The sequence below is a fragment of the Leopardus geoffroyi genome, chromosome B3, assembly GCF_018350155.1.
Source record: "Leopardus geoffroyi isolate Oge1 chromosome B3, O.geoffroyi_Oge1_pat1.0, whole genome shotgun sequence".
Taxonomy (NCBI): domain Eukaryota; kingdom Metazoa; phylum Chordata; class Mammalia; order Carnivora; family Felidae; genus Leopardus; species Leopardus geoffroyi.
Genome location: NC_059337.1, coordinates 5,399,114 through 5,412,605, shown reverse-complemented (window position 1 = coordinate 5,412,605; position 13,492 = coordinate 5,399,114). Strand labels below are relative to the sequence as shown.

Here is a 13,492-nt window from a genome sequence, read left to right as displayed (position 1 = left end):
ACCTCCGCCCTACAGCTAAGTGAGAACCTGAGCAAGGGGGCCACACGGGAATTAACTCTCCTCCCTGCTGGAGACCAGGCCCCCAGGGGCTGGAAGGGCTGGCTTGTCCTCTTAGAGCTCACTCCCCCCATGCCCTGGGGCTGGTCTCCAGCTGCTGCCTCCCTCCACAGTCCACTGCTGCCCAAAAGGGGCCCTAGAGCTAGGAGGCCCGTGGGACGTCTAACTGGCCCCACTCTCCGTCCCCATCCCAGATGCAGTCTCAGGATCCTAGGAAGAACAACATCACCACGCTGGAGACCGGGCCTGGTTTGCATAGTCTGCACGTTTAATCACTTTAAAACCTCTAACATTATCTCGTGTCCATTAAATAGAACCAACAACGCTGGGCCTGTTTAAATTACAAGAAAAAAAAAATCACTGGGCACCAACCCAGTATCTTACAAAATTAGCCAGGCTGGCCACAAGGGTGGGGGGATGAGAGACGAGGGGACACCCCTGGGCAGGTGGGTGGGTGCCAGGAAAGGCTGGGGGAGAGAAAGAAAAGGGGGCTCCCAGATGGGAGGGGACTGATTGTCCTAATGGGAGGGGTGCAAAAGGCACGTCAGAAGAGGGGGACTTGAGGGGGCAGAACAGGTCAGTGCTTTCTCCACAAGGGCACAGTGTTGGAGGGGGCTCAGTGCCACCGCCTGCCCACCCCTGGCACTTGGAGAACCAGTGACCCATGAGCCCTTGGCACAATGAGCCCCACCTGAAACACGGATGACAGCCTGCTCCTCCCACCATGACCCCCTTTCCTAGGGCCCACCTGGCTTGTCCACCTGCCTCTTCAGAACTTGGGGGCTTGACTACTCCTCACTCCTCAGCAACATGCTGCAGCCCCCCACACCTTGGGGCCAGGGTAGCCGGGGGAACAGCAGAGTGGACAGTGGGTGTGGGAAGGTGGGTGGTCCAGCTGCTACCCCCGTTAAAAATACAAAAAAAAAAAAAAAAAAAAAAAAAAAAAGCATCTAAAGTGAAATAATCACAAAGTGAAAATATATCCTCAAACAGCCCCTGAGATCCCCACAGGGGAAAGCAGCATTGGGTGGGAGGCGGGAGAGGCCGGCTGGGCCACCGTCCCCCCACCACCACCCACCCAGGGGCTCCGGGACTGTGAGTGCCAACAGCCCGGGCAGCCCCCCGGGCTCAGAAAACAGGGACTTGGGCCCTGGCGGGAGGGGAGGGGGCCCCAAGAAGGTAGGGTGGTCAGGATGCTGGCTCGGGGGCCTGGTCGGGCCAGCCACGCTCGGTGGGCAGCCAGCTGTGGTGGAGGTGGGCACAGGAACACAACCTCTCGTGCACGCATGCTCGCCCTGGAAGCACCTGCCTTCCTTGGTCCCTTCCTTTGATCACCGCTTCCTCAAGAGGCTCACCAGACGTGGCGGACAGGGTCGGGGATACAAAAGCCCTTGGAGAGGTGGCCTCCTCCTTCAAATACCCCCTAGGCCAGCCTCCCTGCTGCCTGGATGGGGACCATTATTGCTTTAGAGGAACAGGGAAGGGATGAGAGCTGCAGCCCGGGTCAGGAAGCCCGAATGGGCTGACCCGCTTCGCTCCGCAGGGACTCCGACTGGGGCCTGGACCTTGGAAAGCTGCCCTAAACGTTCCACTCCTTCCTCCACACGGAAGAGGTGCTGGAGGTGGGGTGAGGCCCTCCCCTGCCTCCCAGCTGGTCCTGGGGCCCCACCTCAGGCAGCCAGGTGGCCCGAAGGTAGGGCCGGAAGCAGTCTCTGCCCCTCCTGCCTCCCAGCTGGGGTCCAAACCCAGTCCCACGATAAAAAAATACTTTGGTGAATTAAAAAGTGCCCAAGGAGGGGATGGGCTTGAAGGGGCAGGCAGTGGGCGCTCGTCAAAGGGCGCTCTGGTCTTTGATAAAGGCGGTCCTCTCGCCCCGGCCCTCGTCCTCTTCCGAGTCCGATGGGCCCTCTTCCTGCCAGGCTTCGGGGGGGAGCCCCTTGTAGGAGATGAGGCCACGGTCCATGGTGTACACCTTCACTCCCCGGAAGCTGAAGCCCGAGCGCAGCTGCAGGACCAGGAAGACGGTGACGAAGACCAGCACGATGAAGGCGCAGCTGAGGCCGGCCACCACCTCGGGCAGGTGTGAGGGCAGCAGCTCTGCCCTGGCTCGGGGCTCGGCCTCCACCTCCGGGGGTGGCCGGGGCGGCTGCTGCTCCGGTGATTCGCGGCTGCTCTGGCTCTGCCGGGAGCAGGTCTGCTCCACGGGGTCCAGGGAGGCGTGGCTGGGGCAGCTGAGGCAGTCCGTGGGGGCCAGCCCCTGGCAGGTGGCACACGAGGCGTGGCAGGGGGCGCAGACGCTGGCCCGGATGATCTCCACGTCGTTCTCGGTGCTATAGTGTGTATCGAGGACTTGGGGGGTGAAGCCTGGCGGGCAGTGCTGGACACAGCTCTTCTGGTGCAGGGAGAAGCCTTCTTCACACACTGCCGGCAGGGGGCGGAAGGGGGGCGTCAGCTAAGCAGACAAGGCTGCCCCGAGCAGTCACCGTGGGCCCCGGGGAGCTTCCAGCCCTGGAACCATACTCATGCCTGGGTATCTTCAAACCCCCTTTCCTCCTAGCGCTGGGCTTCAGGACAGGTACCCTCCACCCCCCCAAGCCCCAGGCCCCCAAACCCCAACGGCATCCACTACTGACCCACACAGGCCTGGCTGGACGTGAGGGTCTTGCAGCCGCTGCTTTCGGGAGGCGCGTGCAGCCCCTCGGGGGCCGTGCCGTATAGCACGAGGGTGAACTTGGTCAGTGTCCCTAGTCCAGGGTTGGCGGGGAGGCAAGAGTTAGGGGGCACCAGCACGGCACCTAGAATCCCAGAGCCCACCAGCTCTCCTCCTCGTCCCCCTCCCCCGAGCCCTCCAATATCCCCAATACCGTAGTTGTTGGCTTCGCTAGTGTTTTCAATCTCCAGGACCCACTCGCCGGAGGGGTCCTCATCCCAGGAGTGGGTTGTCATGAAGGCCCAGTCATTAAACCCATCTGCGGAGTAGTCGTGTGGCCTGGGGGAGAAGGGTGCCCACGGCTGTCTCAGAGGCCCCAGGGAGACCCAGCCAGGGGGCGCCAAACTCACAACACATGGCCCGTACACAACACGCGGACCCCACGGGGCTGGAAATGCCTGTAGGGGCCATAGGGGCTGTTTCTCAGTGGGCCAGATGCCCTTCACCAGAAGATTCTGGAAACGTGCAAGGGTACTTGCTACACGTGGGAAGGCACACTCCCGGCATGTAATGGGTAGAAGCCAGGGATTCCTGCAATGTGGGGACAGCCCCATAGGACAAAACCGGGCCTCCCAACATGCCAACAGCGCCCCCACTGAGAAGAACGTGGTGGTCACTAGGACTGTGTGACAAGTCAGGAAGGGTGTGAACACGTGAAGGAACGCATGTGAGTGTGAGAGAAAGGACAAGCTGGGCAGGGGAGGGAGCAAGCACCTGGCAGCCAGCAGGGTGGAGCGGGTGCCCATGGGGCTGACCAGGTGGATGGCCAGGTCACCGCGGCGATTGTAGGACAGGGTGAGGCGGGCCTGTGCGTGCTCCAGCCGCGTGATATGGCTAGGCTCCCCCAGGCAGGCGGTCACCATCTTCCGCACCTCCAGCCGCTTCCCGATGTCCCTGTGCAGAGAGCAGGGAGGGTCTGCACCCCCTGTGACCCCTGGGCCCCACCCACCCCTCCCAGCCAGGATCCAACCCTCACTTGGGTTCAGTGAGGATGTCGATGATGCACTTCCTCTGGGGGGCCACGGTCGTCCAGTTCTGGGCCAGGGTCACCATGGCACCTGCGTCCAGCAGCCCGTAGCCGTACGAATGGCTCACTGCGGGGCAGGGAAGGTGGGGTCAGCTGGGAGGCGGCGCTCCCCCGGCCTTCCCCCAGTCTGGAGCACTGGGCCACCCTGTCCTCACCTTTCCGGCCCACGCCGTTGGTGGCCCAATCGTTAGCATTGAGGTGGGCTGGCTTCGAGGTCTGTACCACCAGGTGCTGCATGTCCCGCCAGGTGAGGTTCTTACTGCAAAGGCGGGAGGGACAGGCCAGGGCTCAGCCTCTTCAGAAAGAAGTTGCAGACCAAAGGCTGCCCTGCAGGGGGCGCTGGTGGGGACAGGGTTGCTCCTCGGCCCGACCCACTTACTTGGCTTCCAGGGTGAGGGCGATGATGCCGGCTGCCAAGGGGGCAGAGGCCGAGGTGCCCGTGTGAGACTCCGTGCACTTTTGCCGCAAGTCCGTGGTCACCTACCAGGAGGACAATGTGATGGGTGGAGGGACTAAGAGGGGCCATCTGCCTGCCCTCCTGCCCACAGGCCCTGGGAACTAACACACAGTCCCAGCTGCTGCCTTGCTAACTTGCTGCGAACAGGCCAATGCCCGGCCCTTTCTGGGCCTCGGTTTCCCCAGGAACAAGGGGTGGGGCTGGAGGTTGGGGACCAGTAAGAGCAACGCATACCTTTGGGGAGAGGCTACACTTCTCAGGGGCTTCAGACAGCCCCATGGCCCAGTCTCAGAGAGCCCGCCAGCTCCCGTTCCGTGATACCCCCGCCACAATCACCCGGCCGCACAAGTTCTGGAAAGTGGGCCCCGGGGCAGGGCAGGCAAGCATTTTCCCAGGGTCCCCACCCAGGGCGAGACTCACGATCTGCTTCTCGTTCTGGTTGCCGCTGCTGTAGGTGGTGGCCAGCGTGGATGAGCAGGCCTCGCTGTACCAGGGCACGTTGCCGAGCTGCGTGGCGCTGCTGATGGACAGCGTGTAGATGCTGTTGGTGTAGCCGTCACAGTTGCAGCTGTCATGCTCCCGGCCCCCGTTCCCTGAGGCCCAGACAAAGATGGAGCCCAGACCCCCACGGCCCTGTGAACAGAGCGGGCCAGGGTCACTCGGAGACAGGACCTGGGGGAGGGAGGCCTGGTGGGAAGGTGCTGCCAGAGACTGGGGAGGCTGGGGCTTCATTCTCAAGGGCCTGTCTCTGCACGTGCCCAACACCGTCCCGCAGCCTGGGAGATCCCTGGCGGATCAGGTACATATACGAGTATGTCGCCTGTGTGCAGAAAAACAGACCCAGGTTACGACTCCAAGTGCCCGGAGTGGTGATTCCAGAGGCTGGAGCGATGGGTCATCTTTACTCATTTTCCCCTTTTCTGTCCTTCTAGTCCTCCAACGTTGTAATAAATACGCCTTGTATAAGATTAAAATTGGGGGTGCCTGGGTGGCTCAGTCAGTTAACCGTCCATCTTCAGCTCAGGTCACGATCTCATGTTTCGTGGGTTTGAGCCCCGCATCGGGCTCTGTGCTGACTGCTCAGAGCCTGGAGCCTGCTTCGGATTCTGTGTCTTCCCGCCCCCTCTCTCTGCCCCTCCCCTGCTCATGCGTTTTCTCCCTCTCTTTCTCAAAAACAAATGAACGTTAAAAAACACTTTTTAAAAAATGACAATTTGACACAAGAATAAACAAACAGGAACCAAAAAACACAGGAAGAAAGCTATGGAAAAGACAGCGCCCGGCTTGCCCCCGAGAGGCTGGGCCTGGCCTCCCCACCTCACCTGGCTGACCCCCCGGAAGAAGGCCTCCTCAGCCAGGCGGGCAGGCCCATCCACGGTTTTGCCATCGTCCTCGGGGCCCCAGCTGGCACTGTAGATGTGGATGTGGTTGGGGTTCAGGCCCAGCGAACGCGCCTCCACCGCGTCCGTCACCTCGCCATCCAGCATGCGCACCCCTGGCCGCAGAGGGGGGTGGGGAGAGGGATGCTGCGTGGGTCTAGCTGCCAGGGGCACCCCCTGGAGCACCCCCAGCCCTGTACCCACAGGACGGGCAGGGGGAGGGCAGAGGCTGGTGCTGGGAAACCCCAAGCCCCTAACCCCCTGGCCTGCCTCTCTGCCTCTCCTAGACGAGACCCGGAAGGGAAAAAAACAAAAAGAGTGCACCCTGTCCTCGACCACACACCCTGGCTTAAAACGAGCCTCTGGGTTCCCGGAGGAGTGTGGTGACCAAGGCCTGCCATGTAAGGACTCAGAGGGGGTGGAGAGGATTTAGGGAGGCCCCGGCCAAGAAACATTCATCCTGTCCCACAGCTCGGCTCTCTGAGCTGTCGAGAACCCTCTAAGGAATAGCCACGTGGCCAAAAGGATCCACAGGGGGAAGGCGACGGGCACTGGTCAGATGGGAAGTGGGTGGAGAAAGCCCCACCCGAAGGGCCCTCCCAAAGGACAGGGTGGCCAAGGCCCACACCCACCTCCAATGCGGGCGTTGTAGGCCACGCCTACGCCACAGACGCCGTTGTTGGCTACCGCGGCTACCTCGCCCGCACACCGTGTGCCGTGCCTGTCAGGGGCCAAGAGCAGGATGTCAGCGGTCGACAGAGCAGGTGAGGCCTCAGGAACGGGACGGGTCGGCCCACCCCTCCGGCCAAGAGCACCGTCCTGCCTGCGTGCACGGTCCCCTCCCACGTTCTCCACTCTGTGGCCACCTCGGCTTTGAGCAAAACAGAAACTTCAGCCTCTTCGGAGGGGGTGTCTTAACCCAGGCCCGGCCCTGCCTCCTCAGTGCCAGAGAGGAGAACTGAGGCAGAGGCCAGGGACCTGCCGTTTCTTACCGGTTGTCATTCATCTGTGTGTACCGAGGCTGGGGGTCAGGGTCCTGGTCATTGACATCGAAGCTGGCCCCGGGATCCTGGAGAGGACATGGCCGTCGTCAGGAATGGTCTGACCGCACTGGCACAGCGGGACAGCCCCGAGACACCCCTCAACAGGCGTCACTGCCTCCCCCCCCACCTCCTCACATAATTGCCTGCCAAGTCTGGGTGGTTCTTCTCGATGCCATCGTCCAGGATGGAGACCACAATGCCGTGCCCCGTGTAGCCCTGAGCCCAGGCCTCCTTCACGTTCAGGTCCCGCTGGGTGACGCCAGACTGCAGGGACACCCACCCCCGTCACCCCAGCACTTAGAAGACGCGGCTGGCCGTGTGAACTTAGGGGTACCCCGAAGAATCCCTTCACCACCCCCAAAACCTCTTTCTCCACCCGCCCCCTGCTCCTGAAACACTGCCACTGGCTGTCTGGGCTCCATGGGAGCGTAAAAAACTCTGGAAGGGCAACCTCCAGGCTCAGCAGGAAGTGCTAGGGAGACAGTGCTCCGTAGAGAGGAGGAGAAAGAATGAGGGGAGGCCTCCAAGTCAGCCTTGCCCTCCCACAAGACCCTTCGGGGGCTGCATGGATGCAGTGGGGAGAGGAGGACCCAGGCCCCGAGGAGGCAATGTACCAGGTACCACTGCTGGGGAAACTTGGGGTCCGTGGGCTCCTGGTACACATCCCGTTTGGTCCTTCGCTTTGCCACCTGCTGCTCCAGCCACTGTACCTGTGAGGGAGGGAGGGAGGGAGGGGGGGATGGTGTGGGCGGAGGACTGGAGCGGCTCCAGAGAGCAGGAAGGGAAGGGTGGCAGGCAAGCAGGGCTGGGGCCGCACTCACTTGAGGCTCCCTCTGCAGCCGGCTGTGCCGCGGGCGGTGAGGCGACAGGGACCGCTTTGTCACCGCTCGATGCCAGAAGTGGTAATAGTCGCCGAAGATCTGCAACAGAGCAGGGAGACTGAGCTGGGCTTTCCATCTGTCAGTCCCCCGGGGAGGGAGCGGATGGGGGTGGACGACCGGCTGCTCACGGGAGGCTCACGGCGGCAGGGGCTGGTAGGGCATCTGCTGCCTGCCCAGGACCCGGCAAGGAAGTGCAAGGGACAGAGAGGGACTCTATCTCCCTGGGATACCCTGGCTCTCCAAACAACCTATGTCGGAAGCCCAAGGGCAGGACGAGCCACCGCTCCCATCCCCCTCGCCACCCAGAACACGCCTGCTACCCAGGTAAGCCCCACAGTTCCTGGTCCCGGTGCCTGAACCCCTGCCCTCACTGACCCCACCCCCGGCAGTGTCGTATGCCCAGGCCAGCGGGCAGTGAGGGCGCCTACCTGGCCCAAGTTGAGGAAGCCATGCTTTCGTGCCAGGCTGTCAGCCACGGCTGGGCCTCCGGGAATGTGCACAGCCCAGGTGTTGGTGTAGACCTTCTGGCCGCAGGCATCGGCCGCCAGCAGGACCAAGGCTCCCGCTGCTGCTACCACCCATAGCAACCAGGGCCTCAGCTCCATGGGGGGGACAGGTGGCCGGGACCCCGGAGCCCCCGTCTCCTTGGCCTGGTCACAGGGCCTCGGCTCCCGCGTGCCTGCTTGCTGCCTGTGGCCCGGGGCTGACTGGCGGGGGCATGGGGCCGAGCAGGGCAGGGCTGTGGGCAGGGGAGGAGGGCTGCCGGCCCTGAGGGGGGACAAGGGAGGAAGAGGGGAAGACCGTCAGTGCCTCCCCAGCCATGTGCTAAAGCTGCCTTCCCACCCCATGGCACAATCTAGGCTTGAAAAGGGGCCCAGGGGAGAGGGGTGAAAATCCAGCCCCCCAAGGTCAGTGAGCCAGCCAGCCAGACGGGCCCCCCATACACACACACACACACACACACACACACACACACACGCACACCTCCTCAGCCTCTCTCCACACAAGAATATGGAAGTGGGATGAAGTGTATCAAGCTTGAGTCACTCAGAATCAGAAACAACAACTGAATAAATGTTCACCACAATCAAAGCGAAAAGGATGGGTTATGAAGCAGTACGCACACATGACCCCATTTTGTTTTTAAATAACTATTTATACGCGTATATTTATATAGAACCACAAAACAAAATCTGGAAGGGCTGCATGCAAAAACGTTGACAATGATTCTCTCAAGATGGTGACGGTTACAAGTAATTGTTATTTTCTTCTTTGTATCATTGTAGATTTTCCAAATTACCTAGGTACATTGTACAAAGAAATAAAATGTTGGCTTTTCAAACTTTTTGAATGGGGGTGGGGGATGTCTACCCGGCTCACCAGGGTTTCTCGGTTCAGCAAAGCAGACCCAGCCACAAAGAATTACCTGCAAAGCCCCACAGCCCCTGGGAAGAAACAGTGGGCGACCATAGGAGGGATGGGGCTTTGGGGGCTGAGCACAGGGGATCCCAGTGGCTTCACCTCCCTCCACGGACAGACTCCAGACTGGTGGCCATCAGCAAAACCGGGGACCCAGACTCCTTTCAGGCTGTTTCCTGGGGAACGCTGGGGCCGCCCAGCCCTGCCCAGGCCTGGGCGCAGAGGCCCCCCAGCAGCCCCCTCGAACTCCACGCCCACCAGCCTTGCGTAATCCGAGCCCAGGCAGCCAGGGCAAACACTGGCTGCTGAGCCAGGAGCGCCAAGGTGAGGCTGAATCAATAGTCTGCGTGTTGTTTTTCCTCCTTCAGCAAACAGACAGCGGGACCTCTCTGCCCGGGGCCACATAACTGTCCCCACATAGGGCCCCTGACTAGCCAGAAGCCAAGCCCCTGGGGTGGGGAGAAGCTGGGGGAGGCCCCAGCAGGGCTGCTGGGGGTATCCTGTCTCAGTGCCAAGCTCAGAGAGCAGAGAGCCTGCCCACAGGGTCCCGGATGCCCCCACCACTCCCAGCCCCAAAGGAGGCCACGCTTGCCAGGCGGCAAAAGGAAAGCTCCCCACAGCTCCCCCAGGCCGTGGGGAGCGGGGCAGGCTCGCTCACCACCCTCACCACCGGGAAGCCTCAGTTCTCCAGGGGCTGGCTACCCTCAGCCACAACTGGCCTCCCTGGCTGGTCCCCTGCAGTCCCACCCTGCAGGCTGGGAGGGACTCAACACACAATTCCCAGGGTATTTTCAGTTTACACAAAAATAACCTGACAGCTGATGGCAGGGGGCACTCACAATGCAGCCCCTCCTCAACCCGGGCAGAGTCCATGGGGCTCCAGGACAGGCCTGGAAGCCACAGACCCGTGATGCCTTGGACTTCCAAGTTCCAGAAAGCCAGTCTTAGCAATGGTGGGGTGGCCTAACATAGGCCCCAGCATGTGAAGGGATCCCAAGCCCCTCGTTTAACAGAGGATGGGGGGGGGGGCGGGGGGCAGAGCCAGATAGAAACAAGGCCTCTTCTCCCCCTTCTTGCCGTTGCAAGAGCTGCCTCTTGGGTCCAGATGGCAAGTGGAGCTGCCCCCGACCACAGTGCCGTGAGCCCTGCTGAAGCCCCCAAACCAAGACCCAGCTTCCAGCACACGGTGAATGGGCCTGCAGCTGGCTGACGTTAGAGGTGATTAACCAACTATTTAATTACCCTGCAGCACCCAAAAAGAAAGCAGGCTTCAGGCACAACCAAACAATCTCCCAGGAAAGGGCCTGCCTCCCTCTGCACAGCATCCCTTGCCACGGGGTGGATGGATATAGCTCCCCATGGAGCCAGCCCCCAAGCCCCTAGACAGCCCTAGCTCAGCATCCTGGATGAGGGGAAGATCCCCCCTCCCCAAACAGCAGGCGCTGAGAACAATGAATGAATGGGCTTCTCCCCACCCCCATCCCAGACTCTGACTCACCCTATGAGTCCCAGTTCAGCTTCAACCCAGAGGCTTGCTGTATTTCTAGCCTCCCGTGATGCCCTCTCACATGGGACTCGGCTCTGGGCTGTGGCCACAGACAGAGATGGGAGTGCTCTTTCTGGCTGTGGTCTCAGGCAAAGCCCTTTCTCTGGTCCCAGGAACCTCTGACACAGACAGCCAGTCTGAAGCATCAAACTGAGCCTACCCCCCAGGCAGGGTTGCTGGTGCTCAGGCACTGAGGCTCTGGTGTGGACAGGGGCTGTCTGGGAAACCCGATCCAGTCTCTCTTTTCCAGCAGAGACCCCAAGCCAGGGCCTGTTACAGGCAACTTGAAAGGCTCTCTTGAAATTCTGATTTCCAGTCCCTGCTCAAGGACTCATTTGCTGTGTGATCTCAAGCAAGTCACTTTCTCTCTCCGTTTCCTTGGTGGGCCTCAGTTTCCTTGGTGGTAAAAACTGCTAGATCCGAGGTTTACAAACTTTTTTTTTTTTTTTTTTTAAAGCCATATAATCCATTTTAGAAAATCGAATTTTATGTGGAAGCTCAATATAGGAAACAGTCCAATATGGGCTGCTCTGCTCTGAGCCGCGGCCAGCTTTGGCTACCCTCCTATGCTGTGGTCCACACCTGGCCCACAGCTGCCCAGCCCTCACTAGGCCACAGCACCTGGGTTGTCCTCACACTTCCCAAATCAAACACAGAATCCCAACACCCTCCCGCGGCCGAGGGTCTGCACCCCCAGGGGCTCGGGGACAGCAGGTACTGACCAGTGACCGCTGTTGGACCTGTCTGGCAAGCGGGCGGCCCGCAGTCCAGCCACCCCACGGGGGCAGCAGGGGCCTGGGCCAGGCCTCGGCGGGAGGGAGCCCCGGAACCTACCTGAGCCGGCCTCCCGGAGCCCGCGGAACCCGCACCTGAGTCTCCGTCGCCCAGGTGCGCGGGCGGCGGCGGGGCCGGGCCGGGAACGGTCCCCGCGGCCCCGGCTGTTCCTTCCTCCCCTCCCGGGCCGCAGAGTGGGCGAGCCGGCGGCGGCCCCCGGCGGCCGGCGGGGAGGCGGGAGCACCCGGCGCCTCTGGAATTCTCTCCCCATCCCGCCCCCAGCGGGGGCCCCCGCAGACGCTTCCTGAGGTCAGAGGGCTCGCCCCGGCCCCAAGCGGAAAAGTACCGGCACGGGCAGGGGGCCGGGGGCCGAGCCGGGCCCGGCGCGCTCAGGTGGGCTGCGCGGCGCCCTTCCTGCTCCCCGCGGCTCCACCCTCGGGCCGGCCCCCGAGCCAGTTCCGAAAGCCGGGCGGGCGGCCGGGGCCTGGGGGCCCGGGTCAGGGCGGCCCCGACCCTCCCCGGCCGGGGCCGCGGAGCCCGCTCCGCGCGCACAGCGGCCCAGGCCGGCCAGCTCCCTCCGGGCCCCGGCCGCCCCGGCCGCCCCGGCGCGCCGCCTCCCCGGGCCCCGCGCCCTCCTGCTTACCCGAGGGAGCCCGGGCGGGTAACTTTTCCAGGCGAGCGCCGCGGCGGCTCGGGCGCCCCTCGGCCGAGCGGAGAGCCCGGCGGCGGGGGCCTGGGCTCGGCGCCGTCCCCGCGCCCAGCAGCAGCGTCACCGCGCGGAGGCGGGGAGGCGCGGCGGGCGGCCTCGGCCCGGCCGGCGACCAGGGCAGGGCTCGGCCTGGGCTCGGGCTCCGGCTCGGGCGGGGGCAGCGGCCGGGCCGCGGCGGCGCGGCTTGTTTACTCCGGCGGCTGTCAGCGGCTGCGGCGGCCCGGGCTCCTCCTCCTCCGCCGCCGCGCCCCTCCCCCTCGCGGCGCCACCTCCGCGCTCCCGGGCCGCCGCCGCCGCCGCCGGCGGCCCGCCGCGCCGCCCATGCCGCCCGCGCCCCGGCCCGCGTGCGGAGCGCCGGCGCCGCGCGCCCAGGGCGCCGGGCCCCGGGCCCCGAGCCCAGGCCCTGCGGCCTTCTGGAGCGGCCGCTGCCTCCGGCGCCCGGTAGGGGCAGGTAGGAAGTGGAGCCGGCGATCCCAAAGCCCTGGCAGCCGCCGGGCGCGTCCCCCGCCACCCCCAACCCCGGCCCCGCCGCCCGCGCTCCCGCCGCCGGGCTCGGCTCTGCGCGCCACGAGCTCCCGGGGCAGGCGCAGGCGGCCGCGGAGACCCGAACTCGGAACCCTGGGCGCGGGCTGCCGCGGGCTTGAGGAGGCACGCGGAGCTCGGTCTCGGCTGGATTGTGGGGGAGCTGGCCCTCTCCCCACCCCCCACGCCACGACTGCCTCATTCCTGAGCCACGAATTGAATTTGGGCATGACCCGGTTAAGTGTCCTGCGGTGACCCACCTGGGGTAGCTCCCCCTAAGGTCAGACTTCACCGAGATGGGGCACACCTTCCCAAGGCCTACTGTTAGAGGAGTCACGACTGTTTGCATCTATATAGACAGGTGGATAAGCTGAACCAGTCAGCCCACGCCTTTTAATTTTTTTTAACTTTTTTTTTTTTTTTTCAAACACCAACCGCCTGCCAGACACCAGGACAGTCACTTTACATTATTATCTCCTTCCGTACAGCATTTAATCTACATAATGCTTCCAGGCCGACATTGGTAATCCCATTTTACAGATAAGGAAACTGAGGAGCACAGAGTTTAAATAATTTGCCCCCAACTGGCAGGCCCCTGAGCCTGGACGAGATCTGGGGCTTTGGCGGAGCCTGAAACCCAGCTACTTTGCAATATACCAACCGGCTTCTCTCCCTCCCTGGGTCCCTGCCCTAGAAAACGTCTGTGCTACTTGGCTGAGGCCGCCACTGCTTGAGCTGAGAAAGAAAAGAGGGGAAATGTGGCCAAGAGCTCCCCAGGCTGGGTTATTTCAAGGTCGAAGAGCAGCCTCTGCCCATCCATTCCTGCTGAGATTACCTGGCAGCTCAGTGTCACCCCATGGCCTCCTGAACACGGTGGGGGGTGCGTGGGGGGGGGGGTAATGACGAAAAGATACACCACCAAGCGCTTACTGTGAGCCTGGTGCTATTCTCGGCTCTTTCCATGTGTT

At 62.8% G+C, this 13,492-nt stretch overlaps 1 protein-coding gene across 3 annotated transcripts; it reads right to left on the bottom strand.

Annotated features, from left to right (window-relative positions):
* Positions 1-303: 303 nt before the first annotated feature.
* Positions 304-12,845, bottom strand: FURIN (furin, paired basic amino acid cleaving enzyme). Of its 3 annotated transcripts, none has more exons than XM_045452281.1 (16): positions 12,785-12,845; positions 7,983-8,322; positions 7,495-7,593; positions 7,288-7,383; positions 6,809-6,937; positions 6,623-6,699; positions 6,263-6,351; positions 5,574-5,746; positions 4,672-4,884; positions 4,174-4,274; positions 3,950-4,053; positions 3,744-3,861; positions 3,482-3,661; positions 2,922-3,046; positions 2,691-2,801; positions 304-2,478 (listed from the first exon to the last, which is right to left on the bottom strand). In XM_045452281.1, exons 2-16 carry the CDS (start codon positions 8,157-8,159, stop codon positions 1,889-1,891), a joined length of 2,382 nt encoding a protein of 793 aa, XP_045308237.1. In that variant the 5' UTR covers positions 8,160-8,322; positions 12,785-12,845; the 3' UTR covers positions 304-1,888. The 3 variants fall into 3 exon arrangements, with proteins under 3 accessions (XP_045308237.1, XP_045308238.1, XP_045308239.1); XM_045452282.1 differs by lacking the exon at positions 12,785-12,845 and adding an exon at positions 11,937-12,189; XM_045452283.1 differs by lacking the exon at positions 12,785-12,845 and adding an exon at positions 11,354-11,690.
* Between the last annotated feature and the right edge of the window lie 647 nt (positions 12,846-13,492).

Excerpts from the sequence above, each read along its gene's own strand:
- FURIN (XM_045452281.1), bottom strand. The coding sequence starts at position 8,159 with ATGGAGCTGAGGCCCTGGTTGCTATGGGTGGTAGCAGCAGCGGGAGCC. Across the intron at positions 4,885-5,573 it reads TCTTCCGGGGGGTCAGCCAG|GGCCGTGGGGGTCTGGGCTC; the intron begins GTGAGGTGGGGA and ends CTCTGTTCACAG. Across the intron at positions 2,802-2,921 it reads TAGCGAAGCCAACAACTACG|GGACACTGACCAAGTTCACC; the intron begins GTATTGGGGATA and ends ACCCTGGACTAG.